The sequence below is a fragment of the Pinus tabuliformis genome, chromosome J (genome assembly GCF_031772625.1).
Source record: "Pinus tabuliformis cultivar Carrire ecotype Pingquan chromosome J, CPIR1, whole genome shotgun sequence".
NCBI lineage: Eukaryota > Viridiplantae > Streptophyta > Pinopsida > Pinales > Pinaceae > Pinus > Pinus tabuliformis.
This window is the reverse complement of record NC_142295.1, coordinates 1,418,693,956-1,418,715,814: the sequence shown is the minus strand read 5'-3', so window position 1 is coordinate 1,418,715,814 and position 21,859 is coordinate 1,418,693,956. Positions and strand designations below refer to the sequence as shown.

The window sequence follows — 21,859 nt, the reverse complement described above, 5'->3', positions numbered from 1 at the left end:
GGTAGTGCGTCTCTTCATGTAGCCAACAGATCCTATATGCAGCATGCCTTGGAATGCCTCCAACCGAAGGTGTTCAACTGGTGCGACGCAGTACTTCTTGTAATGAAAGAACAGTTGACCAAGATAAAGAACGGGAGGTTGAAGAACTTTGGGTTCGGTTCTATTTTGACCGCCTTTGCCTTGGAGAAGATACCACTGATGCAGCCGCAGTACATTGCACTCGATTTACCTTCTCCTACTGAACCACGTATGCAGAGATGGGTTGACCATATGTCTAGGCATGCTGGCCAGTCTCAGATTTCATTTTCTGATACCTTCTTCAGGTGGTTTGATCGTCAGGAGATGGTTTATTCCGAGTATCCATATGCTGGCATGGACTTCCGGGGTGATCCAGATTTGGTACTGCCGGATGGCGAGCAGTGGGGTGCTATTGGTAAAATCTCTGACCATATTGTTGTTTACTGTTTTTGTTTATAATGTCCTTGTGCTTTGTTCTATCAAGACTCTAATCAAACTCATGTGTACATGCAGATGTTGGTCCTGTTCGTCCAGTAGTTCGCCTGAGAGTACCAGCTGTTGCCCCAGCAGGAGAGGCCGCCGGAAGGGTTATTCTTCGCGACCTTGATGTGGCCGAGACTCTTACAGCTGTGCAGGAGCAGGTTGAGAGCCTTACTCTCGGTATTCCAGATGTGAGGATCGACGAGCTACCTTTGCAGTTACAGCGGCACACTACTGGTGTGCCCAGACGATGGACTCGTCTTTTACGCATGATCGCACAGGCTGTGACTTGCTATCACGAGCATCATTAGACTAGGGTGCCCCCTAGCATTTTGAGTTTTTGGGTCGTGTGACCGATTTTGTCTTGGTTACAGAACATTATATGTAAACCATAAACAGCTATATATATATTTTGATTTTCGAGTTTTATTCTGGTTGAGTTATATGATCCACATGTAAAACATTGATGATGTGTTTCTTTTTATAAATGTTGCAAATGTCTATCTAACACATAGTTTGCTAATGAGTCGGTTAATGTGTTTAAGTTTCTGGAAATATGTTGGTATTGAATAAGATCAAATTGTCTTTCCAAAATCTTAACCCTTAGGAACATGCGATAAATAGCTGGGTTTCGGACGGAATATATACCATTGAGTTGTAGTATTACGAGCTGTGAGTCTAGCCTGACGATTAGTCGGCGTATACCATGAGTGATGGCATCAGAGAGAAGTTCTATCAACGCGCTATATTCAGCGATGTTATTCGTTGATTGACCAATACATACACCTCTGAAACTTACTAACTCGCCGCTTGGATCAAAAATGGCCCAGGCTGCGGAGGACAGGTTCCGCGAACTACGACTCGCTCCGTCGGCATATCCAACACATGGCTCCAATAGGTTTGACATCTGCAATAAATGTAAAAAGTGGATTACTCGACCAAAACAAACACTCTAGCGAAAACAAAAATATAACAAAAGCATATTGGTTACTACTAGGCGTAGTAACGCTTGAGGTACAACCCATTACGAGGTTGCGCCAGTGGAATTCCGTCGTAATCCATCAACTCGTAGGCTCCTTTTGCTAACACTCGTTTAACAATATAGGGGCCCATCCATAAAGACTTAAATTTACCTGCTCCCAATTTATCGGATTCTTGGTCGTAAAGCAGGACCAAGTCACCTTCCGAGAAGACACGGGGTTTGACATTTTTGTCGAACTGCGCCTTGACTCGTTTCTTATGGGCTTCGTTAGCCAACGCGGCGTCACGACGGGTTTCATCCAATTGGATTAATTCCAAGAAACGAGCTTCTTCTTCTGAAGTTTCGGGGAGGAGATCGATTGCGAGTTTGAGAGACGAGATTTCACACTGGACTGGTAAGACTGCTTCCAGGCCATATACCAGTTGGAAGGGTGTGAACCCGGTTGCATTCCTTACCGATGTTCGGTAAGCCCACAAAGCTGAGTACAGGATTAGGTGCCATCTTCTTTTGTGAACTCCGATCATCCTTTGCAGCATGCGCTTCAGGACCTTGTTGATCGCTTCAACTTGTCCGTTGGCCTGCGGATAATATGGAGTAGAGCTGTCGTGAGATAGCCCTAGTTTGGCAGCTAATTCAACCATCATGTGATTGCGAAAATGCGATCCATGATCTGTGACTATAGCCTGTGGTACGCCGAATCTGGCGACTACATGATTGAAAAAGAAAAGGGCAGCTGTTTCACCAGTATTATCTAATGTAGGCATCGCCTCGGCCCATTTGGTAAAATAGTCAACTGCGACTATGATATACCCATGCCCCCCGGTCGAGGTGGGGTTACATGTCATGAAATCGATGCCCCATTTGGCGAATGGCCCAACAGCAACTATTGGCTGTAGAGGTGCGGGTGGTCTTCTGGTTTTGCTATCAAAAATTTGACAAGCATGGCAACTTCTGACTGCGGTTATGCAATCTTTGAACATTGTTGGCCAGAAGTATCCTGCTCGTAAGATTTTTTGTGCTGTAGCATATCCAGATTGATGCCCCCACACGCGCCTGAATGACACTCATTCAGGACTTTTTCGGCCTCCTCATGGGTGAGGCACCTTCTCAGAACTGTATCAATACCACGACGGTAAAGTGTATCACCGACGATCATGTAGTCTTTTGCTTGGTATCGAATACGTTTTTGTTCAGAGTGAGAGGTGTTTGGCCTGAATTTTGGGTTTGGAGATAAATGATTATATCCCCATACCACTCATTGCTTGTAGATATCAGAAACAAACTTTCATCCACGATTGATTCTTCGGATGTTTCATCGTTGGACGACGATGGGAGATCGCATAATAATTCTGCGAAAACTAGAGCTTTCTTTGACTTGGATTTCACAAATTCCAGATCAAACTCTTGAAGGATTGCTATCCATTTTGAATATTTGCCCCCAGCAACTGTCGCGACAATATATAAGTCATGGGGTTGCAATCTGACAGAATGGTAGTTTTCCGAAAGAGGACATAGTGTCGAAATCTTTGTATCGCTTGAACAGCTGCAAGCGCTAGTTTTTCAACATAAGAATATTTGCTTTCTGTATCATTTAAGTTCTTACTTAAATAATATATAGGATGTTCAATTCCATCGACTTCTTGAACTAAAACCATTGCGATGGTCGTATCTGCTGCAGCCAGATACAGGTTAAAATCTCTTTGATAATCGGGGGCGTACATTAATGATGCTTTCATTAGGGAATCTTTTAAAGCATCAAAGGAAGCTTGCGCAACCTGATTCCAGAAAAAGGGTACTCCCTTTTTCAAAAGACGTGTATAACCTTTAGCAAGTTGGCGTAATTTGGAATGAACCTCCTCAGAAAGTTTGCTTTCCCTTGGAGTTTCTGAATCTGAAGCAAATTTGAAGGTGGAGGCAAATTTATGATTGCCTGGACCTTACACGGGTCGAGACGAATCCCATCCTTGGAGACTACAAAGCCAAGTAAACGACCAGAACTGACGCAAAATACACATTTGTGCGGATTGAGTCGTATCTTGTAGTGTCGGCAACGTAGAAATATCGCTCTTAAATGCTGCGGATGATCAGTCCGCTTTCGCGAATGAGCCGGGAGGTCGTCGAGGTAAGGTTGAACGATGTTTTTGATGTCATGGAAGGCATAATTCATTGCCCTCTGAAACGTCGCCCCTGCGTTCTTTAAACCAAAGGGTAATTTTCGATATGCGAATGTGCCCCACGGACAAATGAATGCAGTCTTTGACTGGTCCTGTGGGCGGATATTTATTTGATTATACCCGGAGAATCCATCCATGAATGAAAAGATTTCGCATCCGGCGCATTCATCAATTATCTGGTCAATGAAGGGTGTAGGGTAGTTGTCTTTTGGACAAGCTTGATTTACATCCCTATAATCGACGCACACTCTAATTGTCCCTTGTTTTTTCATAACCGGGACAATATTCGATACCCAATCGGTTAGCGGAACCGGGTAGATGAAACCAGCATGGAGGAGTTTTTCAACTTCTGCCTTAATGGCAGCGGCTTTCTTGGGGTGCACCTGCCTTAGCCGTTGTCGTACTGGTTTGACATCTGGATACATCTTAATTTCGTGTTCAACGATACTCGAGTCGATGCCTGGCATTTCACTGTATGACCAAGCAAAGACATCTCTGAATTCGCAAAAAAGAGCGTTATATATTTCCAGTTCTGAAGGAGAACAACATTTGCCAACATAAATATTCTCTACAACATCTGTTTTGGTCGAGATATTTATGGCTATAGTCTCTTCTATGTTGGACAAGTTTCGCTCGGAATCCACCGTATTTACAGTATTTGATAGAAAATCAACTACTGAAGGATGGTAAAGGTCATTTTGAGTATCTTCTTCATCATTCGGAAGAAGAGAACGATGGTGGGAATCATTCCATGGTGCTCCTTCAACTACCATAGCTTGGAGAATTCCTTCGTCGGTGCCATGCACTTGCGACCAAGGATCTGAAGGAGTACCATATTCTCTAGACCTATCTATCCAAACGCTTGATGAGCGTTGATTTGGGTTTGCCTCCCATGCCAGAAACATTGATTGCTATAATATTTCTATTGGGCTCGGGGGCAAAACCATTGCATGATCCATGTTGATATCGTTTTCTGAGATCTTTGTGGAAGATATCATGTTGCAGGTTCCTATCGACGCTACTTCCGCCAGATTGATTGGAGGTGGAAGAGCGAAAGTTCCCATTAGTATAGGATCTTTTAGTAGGCCTACTCCGATATTCTGAAGCGAATGGGGGCTTCCATGGATCATGGGAATGCTTCCTGTAACTTGAGAACCATTGGGGAGGAAGTTTTGTTGGTCGACGATTGTAATCCCTCCCTGAAAGGGAAATGCAATCTTTCTAAAATAGGTCGACACAACAGCTGCCATGGCATATATCCATGGTCGTCCTAGTAGGATGTTGTAATCAAGATTCCCATCGATGACTTCAACATCTATTTCTACTGTTTTCCCTCCTAGTTCAACTTTCAAGTTATTTAGGATACCGTATGGGGTATATGTCCTTCCGTCGAATGCTTTTAATGTTGTCGCAGATCGCGACAAGGTTGGAGATCCTAAAGTTTTCCAGCAACTCATCGACATAATACATGTAGATGCCCCCTCATCAATAATCGTTCGGTGAACAGTTTTGTTGAGGGCTTTCACTTGAACAAGGAAAGCTAATTGAGCTGGTAACTGAGGATCGTACCCTTTGTGGTCGAAGGATACAAGATTGGAATCCTTTGGATCAATCCCACCAATGGCCGATAACAAAGCCTGCCTTTGGGATGGGCAATTTTGTAGTACTTCAAGAGTCGACATAGCGGATGGCGATTGGGCCAAATCTTCCACTATGTTATAATGCTGCGCCGCTCTAGCGCGGGGATTAAATGTCGACTTGTGTACTACTCCCTTCGGCGGTTTTATTGTCAATTCAGGGATGGTGGGTGGTACAACTTCTGTCGAAGTTGTTGTCGAACTACTTGGTTGATCTTTATCCTTGTTGTTCGACAGCTTCGGATTCCCGTAATCTTTGTTCCTTGTCGAAATCAAAGCATCATTCTGCTGTTTTGAAATCGACAACATTAGCACTTGAGACGGGGAAGCATTTCCACTTTCAACCAGATTTGTTCCTGGATTCGGAAACGGATCAGTTAACACTGCTGAGGTTTTCGAACTCTTAAAGAATTTCTTAAGCTCAGCTTTGTATGGACATTCTCTCGTCCAATGATCCTCATCGCATATCATGCATGGAGTTTTTGGTTTCCTATTTCCAGGAGGGTTTGAAGAAGATTTTTCAGGTGATGATTCATCCTGTTTCTTCTTCTTCCCTTTGCCTTTCTTCTTGCTTCCTGGTTGTTTGGTTTCTTTGCCCTTATCTGTCGATACGGCATTTACTTCCGAAGCAAGAAGTTCGTCTTTTGCATTTTGATCTGAAATCTTACGGGCCTTCTTGGATGTAGCCTTTGTCGATTTCGTGTCTGTTGTGCCAATCACGCCATCGCCGGCATGAGAGTCATTGTTCGATTTAGGAGGAGGAGGAATTGAGAATTCCGGTCTAGGGGCGTCAGGTATTTTGTCGTAGAGCGTGCCGGACTGAGTGTAAATCAAGTCCAGATATTGTGCACGAGCGATCACTTGCTCTTCCGTTACGACTCCCCCCTTTGCCACATCTTCCGTGATGGAAGGCAGTAATGACTTGATAAACCATTCAGCTAATAGCTGATCGGGAACGTACGTTTTTACCATCCTACGACGACGTCGCCACTCATGTATATGATCAGATATGTGAGTGGCGGTTGTCTGTTTAAAGTTGGTAAGCAGTTCTGTTCCCGTTTCATACCTTATCGGTAATTGAAAATGGGTTAAAAAGGTTGTGGCTAAGGTACTGAAGTTGTCGAACGAAGCTCTAGGCAATTCAATGTACCATTTTGCCGTTGGACCCGTTAACGTCCTCTGAAAAAGGCGAAGCCTTATCGAATCATCATTTAAGGTGTTTGATGAACACCATAGATGAAATGTCATCACGTGATTCGATGGATCTTCACCTGGATTTCCATTAAATTTAGGAATATCTGATGGAAGTTTATGTGGAATCGCTGGCCACCAAGGGGCGTAAGCAATTGGATCGTTTGTTAACTGATTTAAATCAGGTAACTCTAAAGTTGCCACGAATGGTAACTGTTGATTCAGGTTAGGTGAAGCATACCCAGGATACGATGGAATCGCCTGAGCAGTTGGTCTTTGCATACCGGCATAATGCATTTGATGCTGGTATGTTTGGTAAGGTTGGTGGACTTGACCATTATAAAATGGTTGATTTTGACCGTTTTGAATGTACGGCTGTCCACTGTTCGCAAAGATTTGCTGCTCAGCACCTTGGTATACTTGTTGGAATTGTGGTTGTTGGTATTGCACCAGCCACGGTTGTGAAGCCATGTGCTGTCACCCGATACTAACCGTTTGACCAAGGTGAGGGGTAATTGTACCCATCTGGGCCTGTGTCGCCCCACTAGTCGGCGATTGTGGTTGAGTCGCAGGGTCAAGGGGTTGTTGCATTACAACCTGAGAAACTTGAGGTTGACATACAACAGGCAGTGCTTGAACTTGTGACACCGTCACAATAGCTGGCGTAGTCGGTATGTTCGACACAGGTACGCATTGTTGCATCGAATATACAACTCTTGGTTGTTGAGGTAGTATAGGTACCCAACCACTTGAAGTAATTCCAGTATAACCTGAATGCTGTTGTGAACTCCCGTATGGATATCCTCCCGGAGGGGATAATGAAAGGGCATACTGCCCCCCATACGGTGGTAATCCAGAACTCAAGGGAATTGTTTGCCCTTGGGGACTGGACTGCCCAAATTGACCTCCAAATGGATCAATTTGTTGAGACTCAACATAAGAGTTTCCGGATATAATTCCGGATGAACAAACAGGAACGAACCAGACTGTCGAAATAGCCCCTGGATGGGCTCCTTCTAGCGGTTGTGAGCTAGTCGGGACAGATGGTATGCCGGCGAACATTGTCGGAGTGACAGCAGGGAGTTCTGCCGTCGCTGTGTCAGAAGACACAGTCCTAGATGTTGACGGTTGTTCAGACATTTGTAGTCTATCCAAAAGATTACCTAGCGATTCTACAGGAACTTCTGCTGGTGGTAGACTAACTTCTGATGTCGAAGGAAATAGAGTGATCCCGACTCCAAAGTGCGTTGGAGTACTTGCTTGAGGATCTTCTACAATTTCTTCTATCGCAATCAGACCAGGTGGAAGGGGAAGACCGTCAGGTCCGTAAAATATTTCTGGTGCCGAAGAGGCAGCGACAGATGTTTGAAGAGTAAGACTCTCTGAACCGGTTATAGATGGAACTGGTTCAGTAACACAAGTGTTTATTCTCAAACTAGGATCAGTACCACTGTCCTTCTGTGGCTGTTGAACTTCTTCTGTTGAGGCAGGGATTCCAGAAATGTTTGGAGTAACCGGAGTCTCTGATGTCGTTGGAACACTTGTTCTAACTTTGATAGGAGACTTGGATCCGGTTAAACGAGTTCGCTTTGTCCGTACTGGTTTCGCTTCCGGAGACAAAGACGGTTGACTCGTAAGCCTCCGCGAACGACGAGGTTTCAATTGACTTTCTTCCACAATTGCGGATTACTCAATCAACTAAAATAAAAGGGAAAGTATGTTTCCGTATTAAATGAATTTTAGACACTTTTGACACAACTTATTTTTTCAGTTTTTAAGAGTCGAGAAAAAACAAAAGATGACTCTAGTCTCCTTCGATTTTTAATGAGCCTGAAGTGACAAGTGCTCAGATGGACCTTTTCCGTTAAGGAGTCTGAAAAGGAACGAAAGGGACTGCTCTGGAGGTCTAGGTAGAGGGAGTACCAAACCAATCGCAAAACTACAGAATACTTTTTACGGTACGGCAATCAATCTTCCCGAATGTTGTGTTCGGTGCATTGCGATCAGTAGGGCGGCCGACACGGCTTCCTATGGATAAAGGTTTTATGCCTATAGGGGTCTCCCAATATATACTCGACGGTACGTGGGAGCACAAGTCCGTACTGGCACTTATCGTCTCAAAGTGGAGGAATCACCCAACCATCAGTGAGGACAACAGTTACCAGGCTTTACGACGCCGGAATACGTCTCTAGCCTAGACCTCTAAATGTTGTGCGTTAAGTTACAAAGCGTTGTTAAGTTCATTGAATTTATTTTAAGTTGATCTTTCTTATGAAGTTTTCCTTTTGGGATCACCACAAGATGTATATGTAATTCCTAAAATGCAATCTAAAGATGATAAGCAAGCTTTTATCTCTTTTCAGCAATGAAAATCCTAGCTACAAGGGGAAAAGAAAGACACAATCTTTTCTCAAAGAGCAAAGAGCACACTGTAAATGCACTTTTCCTAAATCAAGCTAAACAGACTGTCAATATGCAAATGCACATGTGCATGTATTTGTTTTTCACTTTCTTAATATTGATGCCTAAAAAGAAAGTTGTTGTACAAATTTGAATTCGTTTTCAAGTGAAAAACACAAACAAGCTTTTTTTTCGAAATCAAAAGGTAGAGACGATTACGACACTTTATGATTTTGAAATAAACACTTGTTTCGACACTAGAAATTCACAAATTCAAGCCAAAGGCAAAAGTAAAAGCATAATCAACTGTCAACAGCAAATAAACTTTCTCCTAAGATCAAAATCGACACTTACGACAGATCTAAATCAAAGGACGACAGTATGACTATTCTACTTTTGCAATGGGAAACTGTAAATGACGTAACAAACACACAAAAACATATACAGTTTCTTTTATACAACTGAGGCGGAATTAAGGCAAAGAAAAGGGGCTTTTAAACAGACACACACACTGATCACAAGCTGCAAAAATTAGAGACAAAACTGAAAAAATTGAGCAAAGAACCTTAGCTGCACAGGGCTAGGCTGATCAACGCACCTGCTACACAGAGAAACTGGATTGCAACGTAGGTTGCCCTCTCGGGAACTGCGCTGAAATGTAGAATCTCTTCACAGAGCCTGCGCTGGGGTAGAAACGAGAATTCTATCCGGGTTCTGGGTCACGGTTTACAGTTTAATCTATGGTTTTTGGCCGAGTAAAAGCAATCAGTAATGCACAATCAGAGGGTTGATTTAAAAGAGGTTTAAGAGCTATCACAAAGGGTAATCAGATCATTTGTGAATCAGCTGTTCAAATCATAAACATATCCAGTGAATGGATTGAAGTAGCAGATGTCTACTTTGCATTTGTTAATGGCAAATGCAGTTCGATTCGCTACTTCTAAGTTTATGAAACAAACAACAAGAGAAACACAAACAAACTAACTAGACACGATCCCCAGTGGAGTCGCCATTTTGTTAACGGGAAAAGTGTCTATTCAGAACAACCCTATCCCACTGAGGTGTGACAGTGACCTCAGAAACAAACAGGGAAAACTACTTTCGTATTCTTCTTTATGAACTATAAACGAAGAGGAATATGATGAACCAACCTGTGTCTTGCGCTAGTCCTTTGATCCAATCTCTCTCCTCTTTGACAGCTTCCAGCTACCTGCTCCCTTACTTGCCCAGCGTCACCAAGTTCCTGCAAGATCACAGAAGAAGGAAACTACACAAAGACATGGATTTATATTCATAAATAGCTTAGGATCAGATTTAAGCTAAACATACAAATGTAACAAACATCAATGATACACAAGCATGTAGGAGAAACTCAAATAGTTTTATTGATAAAACAAGAAGATCCAGGAGGAGTTACAACCGATGATTCATGATCCAGCATCAACCTCCCAGCATAGAATCCCCTCTTCACCTCCAACAAAGCATAAATCACCCAATACTCTGATATCTATCGCAAAACCAACAGCAATTCTCTGCAATGTACAAAATTCCAGCCTTTGGATCTCTTGGTGAGGGATCCATATATAGATGTATGCAAAGAGGATGAGTCAGCTCATGAATTGATTAGTGGCTTCTCTCTGTCAGTTCTTGCTTCCACTTGGAGACTGAGAGCCTCTTACTCATCACTGGTCGAATTCAGTGAGGCAAGTGTCATTGGGAAAGATTCTGGAAGCTTCCATTGTCTCTCCACCTCGTGGAATGACTCTGCCACTTGTCATTTCCCGCTCAACGCACCTTGGTAGTGCATTTAGGTGCGTTGCAACGCACCTAGCTAGTGTATTTGGGTGCTTTGCAACGCAGCTAGCTAGTGGAGCAGCTGAAATGATCCTGATTTGACTAGTTTTGAGCAGTTTCTGGTGGAGAACTTTTGGGAGAAGCTGTAATTTGATGACCTTGTTTCTTTAGGAGCTGGAACAACACTTTTAGGGACTTAGGATCCCTTGGTTTATGGACATTTCATGCTTAGAGCTGTAAGGCACAAAAATGTCTATAACACCTATGCATGGAGCAGTCTCTAGGATGAGGGATCCATATATAGATGTTTACAGGAGAGTGAGTCAGCTTTTGGGATTTTGATTAGTGTCATTTGACTGATAATTCTTGGTTCCACTTGGAGATTTCAAATCTCTTACTCATCCCTGGGCGAATTCAGAGAGGCAAGTGTCATATGAGCAGTTTCTAGAAGATTCTCTGGGCTTCCACCTAGCAAACTGATTGTGCCATTTTTCTGCTCTCACTCATCGCACCCTATAGAAGGGCTTTCCAGTATGCATCGCACCCCCCGTGTGTAATAGGTGAGATGCATCGCACCCTATGCATGGAGCAGTCTGTATGGTCCAGTTCTTCACAACAAGTTCTAAGTAGTTCTTCATGGAGAACTTCTGGGAGATGATGTAATCAGCTGACCTTGTTCCTTTAGGGTATGAAAAAACACTTTTAAGGGTTTAGAAGCCCTTGGTTTATGGACATATTTGATTGGGGTTGCAGTGCCCAAATATGTCTATAACAGCTGAAGAAGTATTTCATGTATGAATTACTTATGAATTCATAGGCTCTACAATAGGTTGCAGGCAGAATTCTGAAGGACACAGAGGAATGGAGTGATTCAGAGGAATCACATTAGATTTTGAATCCAAGTGAAGAAGAAGAATAAGCTCTGGAGAGAAGTTGCGAAGCGAGAATTGCAGAGGAGTTCAGCCTAGAGGATGTTGAACAGTGGAAGGCAGAGTTTTGAAGAACTACGCAAGAGAGGAATGATTCAGAGAAACCATAATGGAACCTTGAGTCCATCTGAAGGATCTAAGAGGTCATTGATCAAAGAGCATGCAGAGTTAAGCTCAGATCAGAGTGGCGGAGTGGAAACAGTGAAGGATGAAGAACCCTTGAAGAAACTGGAAACTATCAGAATCACTGAAAATGGCATAAAAATTAAGTTAAACATAATAATGGATAAGTGAAGTACTAGCGCACAGCAGCCATTAGATTACATGGGTCAATGGTTCAGATGATGTCATGAGGAGGAAGGTGAAACATCGCATCGGCGGAACCCTTTTTAAGTATCAGAATAGGTCACTGAATTATAGCGATAGCGACCAGCGATTAAACGTGGACCGTCGGATCAAGATTCAGATCAACAGTCCAGATCTGATCGCTTATCGCATATCGGAGAAGCCAAAGGTTTAAGCGACAGTGGAATAGTTAAGGGTCGATACGCCGATAGCGATTAAGAGCTAATCGGAGATATCGGGTGATCGGAGGTCGGGCCTTAATATAGTGCGACACTGTGGGGTGATTGAAGGTGTCGAACCAATGACATTTATAAGTGTCGGTGGATAAGTTTTGAAGTCTGCCTTATATGGTTAGGGCGGAAAGTTAGTGTAATTCCTTTATATTGTGTTAAAGAGTTGCATCGGGTGGTTTAAGGCTTAAGCAGTGTTTTAACGATTCCAATAGTCATATGTCGGAGTCGGAGGGGTGATGCAACCATATATGTGGTGTGGCCGTGATAGGAGCGAATTCCAATTGCGATGAGGTTTAACCTCAAGGACTATGCATAGTCCATATAAAAGTGGAGAAAGGTATGTTTGCATGATATTTCGTTTGTAAAAGATTTCTAAAGGGAAGATAGTGCCGATAAGGATTTTGTGTGTTAATGTATGTAACCAAGGCTATGAGAGGGTGGTTATATATATATGTGTGTGTTAGAGGGCCTTAACCATTCATGGTTTGTAGATTTGACTCCTTTGAGAGTCAATTACCTGGGACAAAGATTTTTATGTGTATTAATGCATACTGTGGGTATGTGCGGGTGTTACCCTGCACCATCCAGTCATTCATTTTAAGATGTGAATTCTGATGGTGTGCAAGAACATATGAGTGATTTTGAATAATTTTCTAAGACAATTTATATAAATGATGTTTGCATGGTAACTTGAAATAAATATTTTAACTTCCATATAATCTTACATAAAGTTATGAGTCATTTTTATGTTTGTTGGATTATATGTTTTAATTATGATGAATTTATTTGTTTAGAATATCCATAATGCAACAATAACTTAGAGAAATAATTTATGTTTCATTCAATATACAAGTATTGATATTTTGATTAATTTAGTCATATAATTTGTTCATAATGTAATGGTTGAAATATGTTGAAAACTTAAAGTTTTTTAATTCTATGGTTGAAAATTGTCGAATTTTTATTATATTTAATGCTATGGTTGAAAACAATTAGAATTTAGTGATTTTTAGTGTTATGTTATTATATGTTTAGCAACATGAATGAAAATTGTTGGAATTTTAATGTGTTTCAGAGCCCATTATTTTATCTTTAACGCCATTAATAAAAAATGTTGAAATTGTAACCGAAAAAGAAAAATGTTATTCTACCAACAATATTAGTGTGTTTTTTCATTTATTTTGCACAAAAAATTGGTTTTATTCCCATTTTTTAAAAATGTTGAAAATTAACCCTAAAAAAAGTAAAACATCGTTCCAAAATACACACTTTTTGTTTTTGGGTTGTTTTTTATGTTTTTTGGGGGTTTTTTTTGGCTAGACTTCTCGTTTTGAGTTTACAATTCTTGTTTCAAAGTTTACATCATTTGTAGCTCATACTGAATTTCTAGAAATTGTCCTCTCTATACTTTATTAAGATGCAACTGTAACATGAGTGCACAAAATTCATGCATTTTAATGAATGAGTAGGCATATAAAATTAAAAAAAGACAATAGGATATCTATTTTTTTAATCTATTCAAGAAAACAGGCAAATGTTTCATTGTAATATCAAACTTACATTTACAATATCGTTCACAGTTTCATCGTCTTTGATAGTAAGTTCAATCAACTTATTATTTTGCAGGTAGCCTATGGCTATTACTGCCACATAACCAATTACATATCTGTCAAGTGACATAAGGATCTCCTGTGTCATGTTATCTGACACTAATCTACAACCTTGGAAAACTTGTACCTTTTGGACTACGATACTTTATGATAAAAGAATGAAATATTATGAATCACCTCTTTGATATATTCCCTTGCTTCTTATTGCAAAGTCTTTGATACAAACACTATTTCTTTCTTAAAAAAAATGTTCAAATATTTTATCAAATTATTGTTTATGTCTATTGTTATTGCTAGTCTCCCATCTTTGTCAGCCTGGTCAACATGAAGAAATTAAGTCTTTAAAGGTGAATTTGGATTTTTGTTTTGTCCTAAGCCATATACTACAAGCACATCACATTCAAAAAACATTTGTATGACTTATAAACGAGACTTGGATAATTCAACAAGGTTGTGGTTTCATTTTCTTACATCTGTATAGTTGAAAATACAATTTGTTTGTTAAAGAGGAATGTGATTTCCTAGAAATAGAACCAACGTCCAAACAATGGAAACTAGAATTAAAGTGAAATATGACCAATTTTTTTCTTGTTTTGATGTTGTTTGTCGATTTGTAATCTCAGAGTTGGAAGTTGATGTATTGCAAGTGTCCATATTGCTACTTTGTAGTATTTTGCAATCTCTTGTCTTGGAAAAATACAATTGAGTTAATGATCTATCTTGACCAAATGGAAACATGATTAATGCAAAAAAGGATTCCAAGTCAATATGTGCTTATCAAAGGAGAACAAGAGTACAATAAGTAGAATACTTCAATAACAACTATTGCCAAGAATGAAACAAAAAATAATTCTTGTTGATTGATACAATAACAGTGGTTCAAAGTGTCCACATGCAAGGTTTTGATTGTGGAACAAAATATTATATACATAACTAGGGATGTCGTCATTAAAACAAAGGTATTTTTGTCCAGTTATGTATAACCAAGCATTCATAGGGACTCACAACAACTTGGAGAACCATTTTATGCAAAAATCATCCCCCCATAAGCTAATTGTAGATTAACCTTATACAATGGAAGAAGGCGTAGACAATCATTGCAAATGAGCTTCAATGTTATCAACATTGTGAAGGCTTTGCAAATAGCTAGGAACTAGTTCACTTTGCATTGAAGAAATAACCAAATCATCTTCACAGCTCAAGCAATATCGGAAGTGGTTGACTATGCTTTCTCGTATTTCTTCTCAGCGATGTCAAAAATGTAAAAGAACAACAAATGAATCAAATATACAATCCCATGTATAATAGTGCAAATGTTTCAACCGAAATAGATTGAAAGTAGAAAGCACCAAATCAATTCATTCCATATGTAGCTCACTTAATGCAAATGTAGTTTTTGTTTGCATATCATAGATTCTATTATATTACCATCGTAAGTTGTTTTGTTCTATAAAAATAAGGTTTTGAACTATGTTTTTTTTTAGAAGAAGTGAACACAATAGAAACAAACTTTAAAGGATAATACAATTGAATATTCTGGAACGTGATAATGCTCTCCCCTTTCCTCAAAGAAAAGAAAACAAATACTTGCACCTGTGACAGGACAAAAGTATTAACATGCTATGAGAAATGTTGCACATAATTATTTTTTGCACAAAACACAAACCATAAAAAAAAAAATCAAGCTGAACAAAAGACCAATGTATCAAATCTAACTGTAATATAAAATTAAGTGGATTCGGGAGAACGATGGAAGCAGCAGCAGCGCAGGGTCTGCGTTATTCGACTACGCCTTCGGCTGCCCAGGTTTGGGCCTCTCTCGGAGCTCATGACGGCTATGAAGGACAGGCGGCCCATGTCCCGGTCAGTAATAAACTCTACATTCAAGATGAAACGAAGCAGGATCTTGCAGGCAGCCATCAAGAAACGCTCCAATACAGCATCTGGGGCAGCCGCGGCAAGCACAATGAGGGTTTATTACGCCCTAACAGCAGATCTGCACACGCCGCTTTGGCCTCGACCGGACAGCTAATCTGGCGACGTGGCCACAATCCTGAGCAGGAGATATCAAAGTTAGCCTGGTCCTGGTTAAGATCTGGGGAATACTCGCGCCCTCCAAAGCACAGTTTTGGCTTTAGATCTGGCAAAGAGCAACCAGATCCGGTCACCCAGAAGGAAGATCAGCCCAAGCTATGGCCAGATCCAGAGCTCCATTCATATCCTGGCCAAGTTCCTGCAGATCTGCTCCCCTGGATGGGAAAGGGCCATGGCAGAACTGATCAAGGGGGCTCAAAGCCCTCACCTGACATCTTCCAGATCCAGATCTCTCAGCCTACAGGCAGCCCTATCATGCACTGGGTTAGCCCTTCAGATCTGGTGCAGGATCTCAAACTGAAGCTAGAGAGCAGAATAGGGATCCCTTCAGGCATTCAGCGACTCCTCTTTCAAGGTAAACAGCTTGAAGACCCTTTTTCCCTATCTGCATACAGCATTTCTAGGAATAGCTCTGTAGTGGTAACCCTCCGATTGAGAGGAGGTGCAGCGGGACAGTCTTCCTCCTCTCGGCCCTTCTCATACAAAGATGTTGTTCACTCTGAGATCCCCAAACCCCCGGAAGCCCCTAAATCTAAGGCCTTCCTGGTTGACAAGGCTGAAGAAGTTCCCTTTATTGAACTCAGGCATGATGATTTGGCTTCCCATCTTCAAAATTTTGCAGAAAGAGCCATCATATGCAGATTCAATGGACTGTGGCCGCGATCCCAGGATCTTTATGCATGGGTTCATGCAAACTGGACGCATCACTGTAAGATCTTCTTTTGCTCCAAAGGTTATTTTATTGTTTTATTTGATAACAGTAAGCACTATGAAAAGGCCTTAGAAGAAGGCCCTTGGTTCATGGGAACTGCAGGACTATTCTTGACTCCTTGGTTCCCAGATTTTGATCCGGCTACCGCAGTCATAACTAAGACGCCTGTATGGATCCGGCTTCCAAACTTGCCTGCCCATCTATGGAGTACTCGTGTCTTCAGAGCCATAGGAGACACCCTGGGCAGCTTCCTTCATGGTGATCTTTGGCGGGAATCTAAAGGTCTCTACTCGTATGCAAGAATTTGTGCAGAATTAGATCTGAGCAAAGGACTTCCAGAACAAATCAATCTCAAGATTAATGACTTCGTATGGACCCAGATGCTGGATTACGAGAATACTGCTTTTCGGTGCCGACATTGCCATCAATCTGGGCATTTGCAGAATACATGCCCATCTCGCCCAGCAAGAAAGAACATGGCCAACGTCTCCAAGCCCAAGGCTAAACGATGGGCTCCTTGTTCTCCTCCTCCTGTCGAGAATTCTGATTCCTCCAGCTCTGAAGATGAAGATAGTGATGAAGAGCAGCTTCAATCGCCTCATTACGAGGCCCCTCCCACAGATGGTCTGGCGCCTTCCACTGACTCAGCCATTGCTCAGAAACGTGTCCATTTGTCCTCCTCCTCAGATTCGGAAAAGGAAGGTTCTCCTGGGGAGGTACCCAATCTTCAAGTTATCATTGCTCATCCACCCCAAAATGGTTGGGTGGAAGTCAAAAAAAGGAAAGGAAAAAAGATTCGTGTTGATCCCTCTACCCTTTCAGGGTAGGAATCACTGCTCCTTTAGATCACCAATGACTTGTTGTAGCTCCATGCCTGCTTATTTCCTTCTCCGGAACCGAGGTTGATAGTCTTATCATTTCCGGTTGCCGGCTTTTTGCTTCTCTGGAATGTAGCCTCTTGTACAATATTTTTCCTTAATAGAATTAGTCTTAATCGAGAAAAAAAAAAAGGACCAATGTATCAAATTGTATACACAACATTTAAGCCATATATAAAATTGCAATTGTACTAAAAGGCTATTTGTTGGAAACAAATGTTTTTCCCATCAATGCATAACCTCGATTTTTCAAGACATCTATCTAATCACATTTAATGAAACGTTAGACTATAGACACCAATTTCCAATGCATGAGCTCTATCTCACAAAGCATATTTATAAACAGGGATCGCTAATACAAATATTCCCTAGAGAAAAAATTACAATTGTACAAGAATATTAATAAAATATGGAAAAAGAAATAACAACAACATCAAGAAATTCCAATTCTAAATCTATTTTGTACTAGAGAAAATTTTTCTTATATTTCTTTAATACTCTTTTATAATAATATGAAAGACAATTACTTAATCAAAAATAGAATTAACTAATAAAGACTAATCTATTGAGCATAATGTATTAATTCCAATGCATTAAGTACAGATGATGTAATTTAATAAAATATTAATTTTAAACATAAATGCTATTCATATATTTTTTTTAAATTAATTGATACAAACTATATATTGAAGTGTGGTTAATGTAGAATCGAAGATGGTTTTTCAATAAAATCTATTGTATTTGGGTCTTTTTACATGTATGGCTGAGAAATGTGCATTAGAGAACATGAAATATTGAGATACATTACTTTAAATAATGTATCAAGGTAACTAGTTTTTGTTTCTTTCCTAGCCATAGTTTTTAATCTAGTATTCTACTTATTGTACTCTTGTTCTCCTTTGATAAGCACATATTGACTTGGAATCTATTTTGCATTAATCATGTTTTCATTTGATCAAGATAGTTCATTAACTCAATTGTCTTTTTCCAAGACAACGGATTGCAAACGATTACCAACATATTGTCCTTGTCTTGGCTTTTATCATAGTTAGGATTATTTGACATGCATAAGTGTTCGATAATAGTTTTTTCACACATGAAAAAATATTTTTTTGCTTTCTCTGTATAGATGGTGAAAACAAGGTGTTGCATAATGATGCAGCCAAGGCATAGTTGTATGAACGAAAGTGATAGAATTGAAAGAAAAGAACTACTATGCATGCATGCTTAGTTATTCTTATCCTTGCATTTCAATGTTAAATATTCAAGTTATTTTAGAAAAGAGTCCAATGAATGTCTACCATAATCTGTTCATAATTTTAATTTTTTTAGTGGATCCATGCCAGACCTTTTGTCAAAATAACATGTTTTAGAAAATGTACAAAAACCAGGTTTTTAAAAAACCTCTACAACATAAGTGACTATTTTTGCAAACCATCCAATGGTAGCATATGTAGATCAACCATTTTGTGAATAATTAATGCATTAGTTTACTAGGCGAACATAATGTGTTTTATGCTCCATAGAAAAATTAAAACTCATTGCATCAACATCTTTACATTTATGCAATTGTATTTAAAAAAATATAATTGTCATTTCAAAACTTCAAGAGTCTTATGAAATGGTATTGTTATGTCCTAACAAATTATCTTTAAAATGACCTTACGAAATACCTTAGCAACAGATCATTTCACAAGATCAAAAACAATTTCATTAAGTTTCATTTTAAAATTGTGTATATCATTTTTCTATCATTTATTTTAACTTTAAATTTATCAAATATCTATAAAAGTCAAATTTACTAAAACGTAAACATTTTTAAATGGAAAAAAATTGATATTTACACCTTAATAATATCATATTTATTAAACTTTAGTAAATCTTACCTTAAAATAAATTTATATATTATTTTTATAAAAGGATAGATTGGCCGGGAAATCTTCCCTCGGAATTTTCGAATGAGGTTGGCCTTTCAAACCTCATGGATGATGTGGAATTTCAAGGTGTCAGGTGACGTGTACTTTAAAACGTGAGGCTAACATGTACCTTTAAGCTCGAGGTGACGTGTCAAGACATGCTTGGAGAGACCTTAGAAACGCCGGGGTAACGGTTACGTGAATGGACTGAGATGTAAATATCTTTTCCTCGAAGGATCTCACCTTAGAAGTTTTGGAAGGAGGGGAAAGTCACTTGATCTAAAATCTTTGGGGTCCGGGGTCATTAATTGACATAAACATAAAACAATCCAATAGGGGAATCTCCCTCCCTCGGAGCTTCCCCCCGTGAGGTTTGAAAGTGCGCACAACAGAAAGAGGCTAGGGTGCGGGGTTTCGAGATTGTGGTAAATCAAATACTACAATTGATTACCTCCTTTGATTAGATAATTGGCATATAATAGACGGAAGTAAGAAGAAACAAAAGATGTGGGAAATCGCCATATGATCTCACTCCATACCCAAGTTGGTATGCTCAGGAGGCGACTTCGGTCTTCTCTTAAGTACTCGAGAGTTGAAGTGCATAATGAGTGAGGATGAAACGCCCATGACCATTACTGTGGAGAATGGAACATCTCTGAGGAAGATTATAGATGCTTATGCTGAACATATTTTTGCGCTCTCTCACTCACCCTACTGAGAGGCTCTACTATCGGAGAGTTGCCACAAGCATTGTAGCACATGCTAGCTCTTTGTTCAACAAGGAAAGTGCAGTTCATGAGTGTGTTGTTGGCATGAGATCCTCAAGTGTGGAAAGTGTAGTTCATGAGTGTGTTGTTGGCAGCATGAGATCCTCAAGTGTTTGTTACAATCCATAGTTCTTAAGGATTTACGAAATAGGTTAGTAAATGACTCTGGTATAGAAACTTTTTTCCTTTCTATTGATATGATTTAGGGTTTTAAAGCACTCAATTCGAAGGTGTTTGTTACAATCCCTAGCTCTCAAGATTTCACTGGGCAGGATAGTGAATGGCTCAGATATCTAAACATGTTAAAGTCTATATGATGTAACTACTATCTAGGAAATGCTCACACTCTTTCTTTAGAGATTAAGCTAAACTTGTAGCAATCCTCCCTCCTCGCGTGAGTTGCGCAACTTTAAAAATCAAATTTGTAATCAATCCCAAATTCCATAGATTTTTTGAGCACATGGGTTTGTTTAAAATGGGGTAAAACTCATAGAGGCAACTCTTGCAATGCATAGAACTTCAATCATGCAAAATTCAAGCTATGGCTGAATTTGGCACCTATTTAATGACATTTATTCTAAATCTAACAACCATTCATTTGGTGTTTATATGTATATATACAAAAAACAAGGGGACGAAGGTCCTAGGTTCAAACTTGTCTAGTCAAATTCTTCATGGTTCCCTTGGCTTTGTCTAGCCAATTTAATAACACGAGATGCAAATCTTCACAAGAAGAAGTAAAGACATAAGCGAGACACCACTGCTCCGTCAATCCATGGTAAGCATCAAATCAAATCCCAATGATACTTCTACTGGACTTGTAGGGTAAAAATGGTTACACCAAAACTAAGCAAAAAATAACCACCAAATAAATGAAATTGTCAGATGCCACACTAGCTTTGAACCTTACATAAAAATTTCCAAAAAATTGCATAAATAATATACGCGAACTGCATATCATTATTACAAAATTATAAGGACATGTTATTATTTAATTATTATTATTTGTATTTATTTATTTAGCCCAAACACCTCATTAAATATAAATCCAGATTATACAACTTTACTTGGTGACCAACCATCAAAATTGACATTGATTTTATATATATTTCCATTTATATAATATTAGATTTATAAAACACCACATTCCATAGCTATTAATTTAAATTGAATGCAATCATACCTACATCACTATAATAATATTTTATATTGTTAAATTTATAAAACACCACATTCCATAGCTATTGATCTAAATTGAATGCAATGGGTACCTACATCACTATAATTACGTCGATAATGGACAATAAATTCGATGGCACAAAAAAAAAAAAATCTTATTAAATTAATTTTTTTAATCCAATTTTTAGTATATTCTACATAAAATTGTGACATTCTTGCTAGAATAAGTTTTACTCATTTATTTAAAAGAAAATCATATATCAAATAAAAATCTAACTTCACTATAATTCTAAAATCAATTATTAATATTATTCTATTAAAAAAAATTTAGTAAACTTTTTAGAAATTTATTTAAGAAACAAATCATATACCAAATTAAAATCTAACTTAAAGATAATTCTAAAATCAAATTATTAAATATTATTCTATTAAAATTTTTTGCAATCTAATTTTTTAATTTTGGAATTTTTTTTTGTTTTTTTACCAGTATATTTTTTTGTTAAATTTGTTAGAAATTCTA

General features: G+C 39.3%; 1 protein-coding gene across 1 annotated transcript in view; it reads left to right on the top strand.

The window, feature by feature from the left end:
- LOC149232655 (uncharacterized) overlaps window positions 1-21,859 on the top strand; it is a 58,895-nt gene that overhangs the window by 25,922 nt on the left and 11,114 nt on the right. Inside the window, exons 3-4 of the mRNA XM_089381962.1 lie at window positions 15,527-16,596; window positions 16,729-17,315. Of these exons, the coding sequence (XP_089238088.1) occupies window positions 15,527-16,596; window positions 16,729-17,315 (1,657 nt within the window). The remainder of the gene's footprint in view (window positions 1-15,526; window positions 16,597-16,728; window positions 17,316-21,859) is intronic.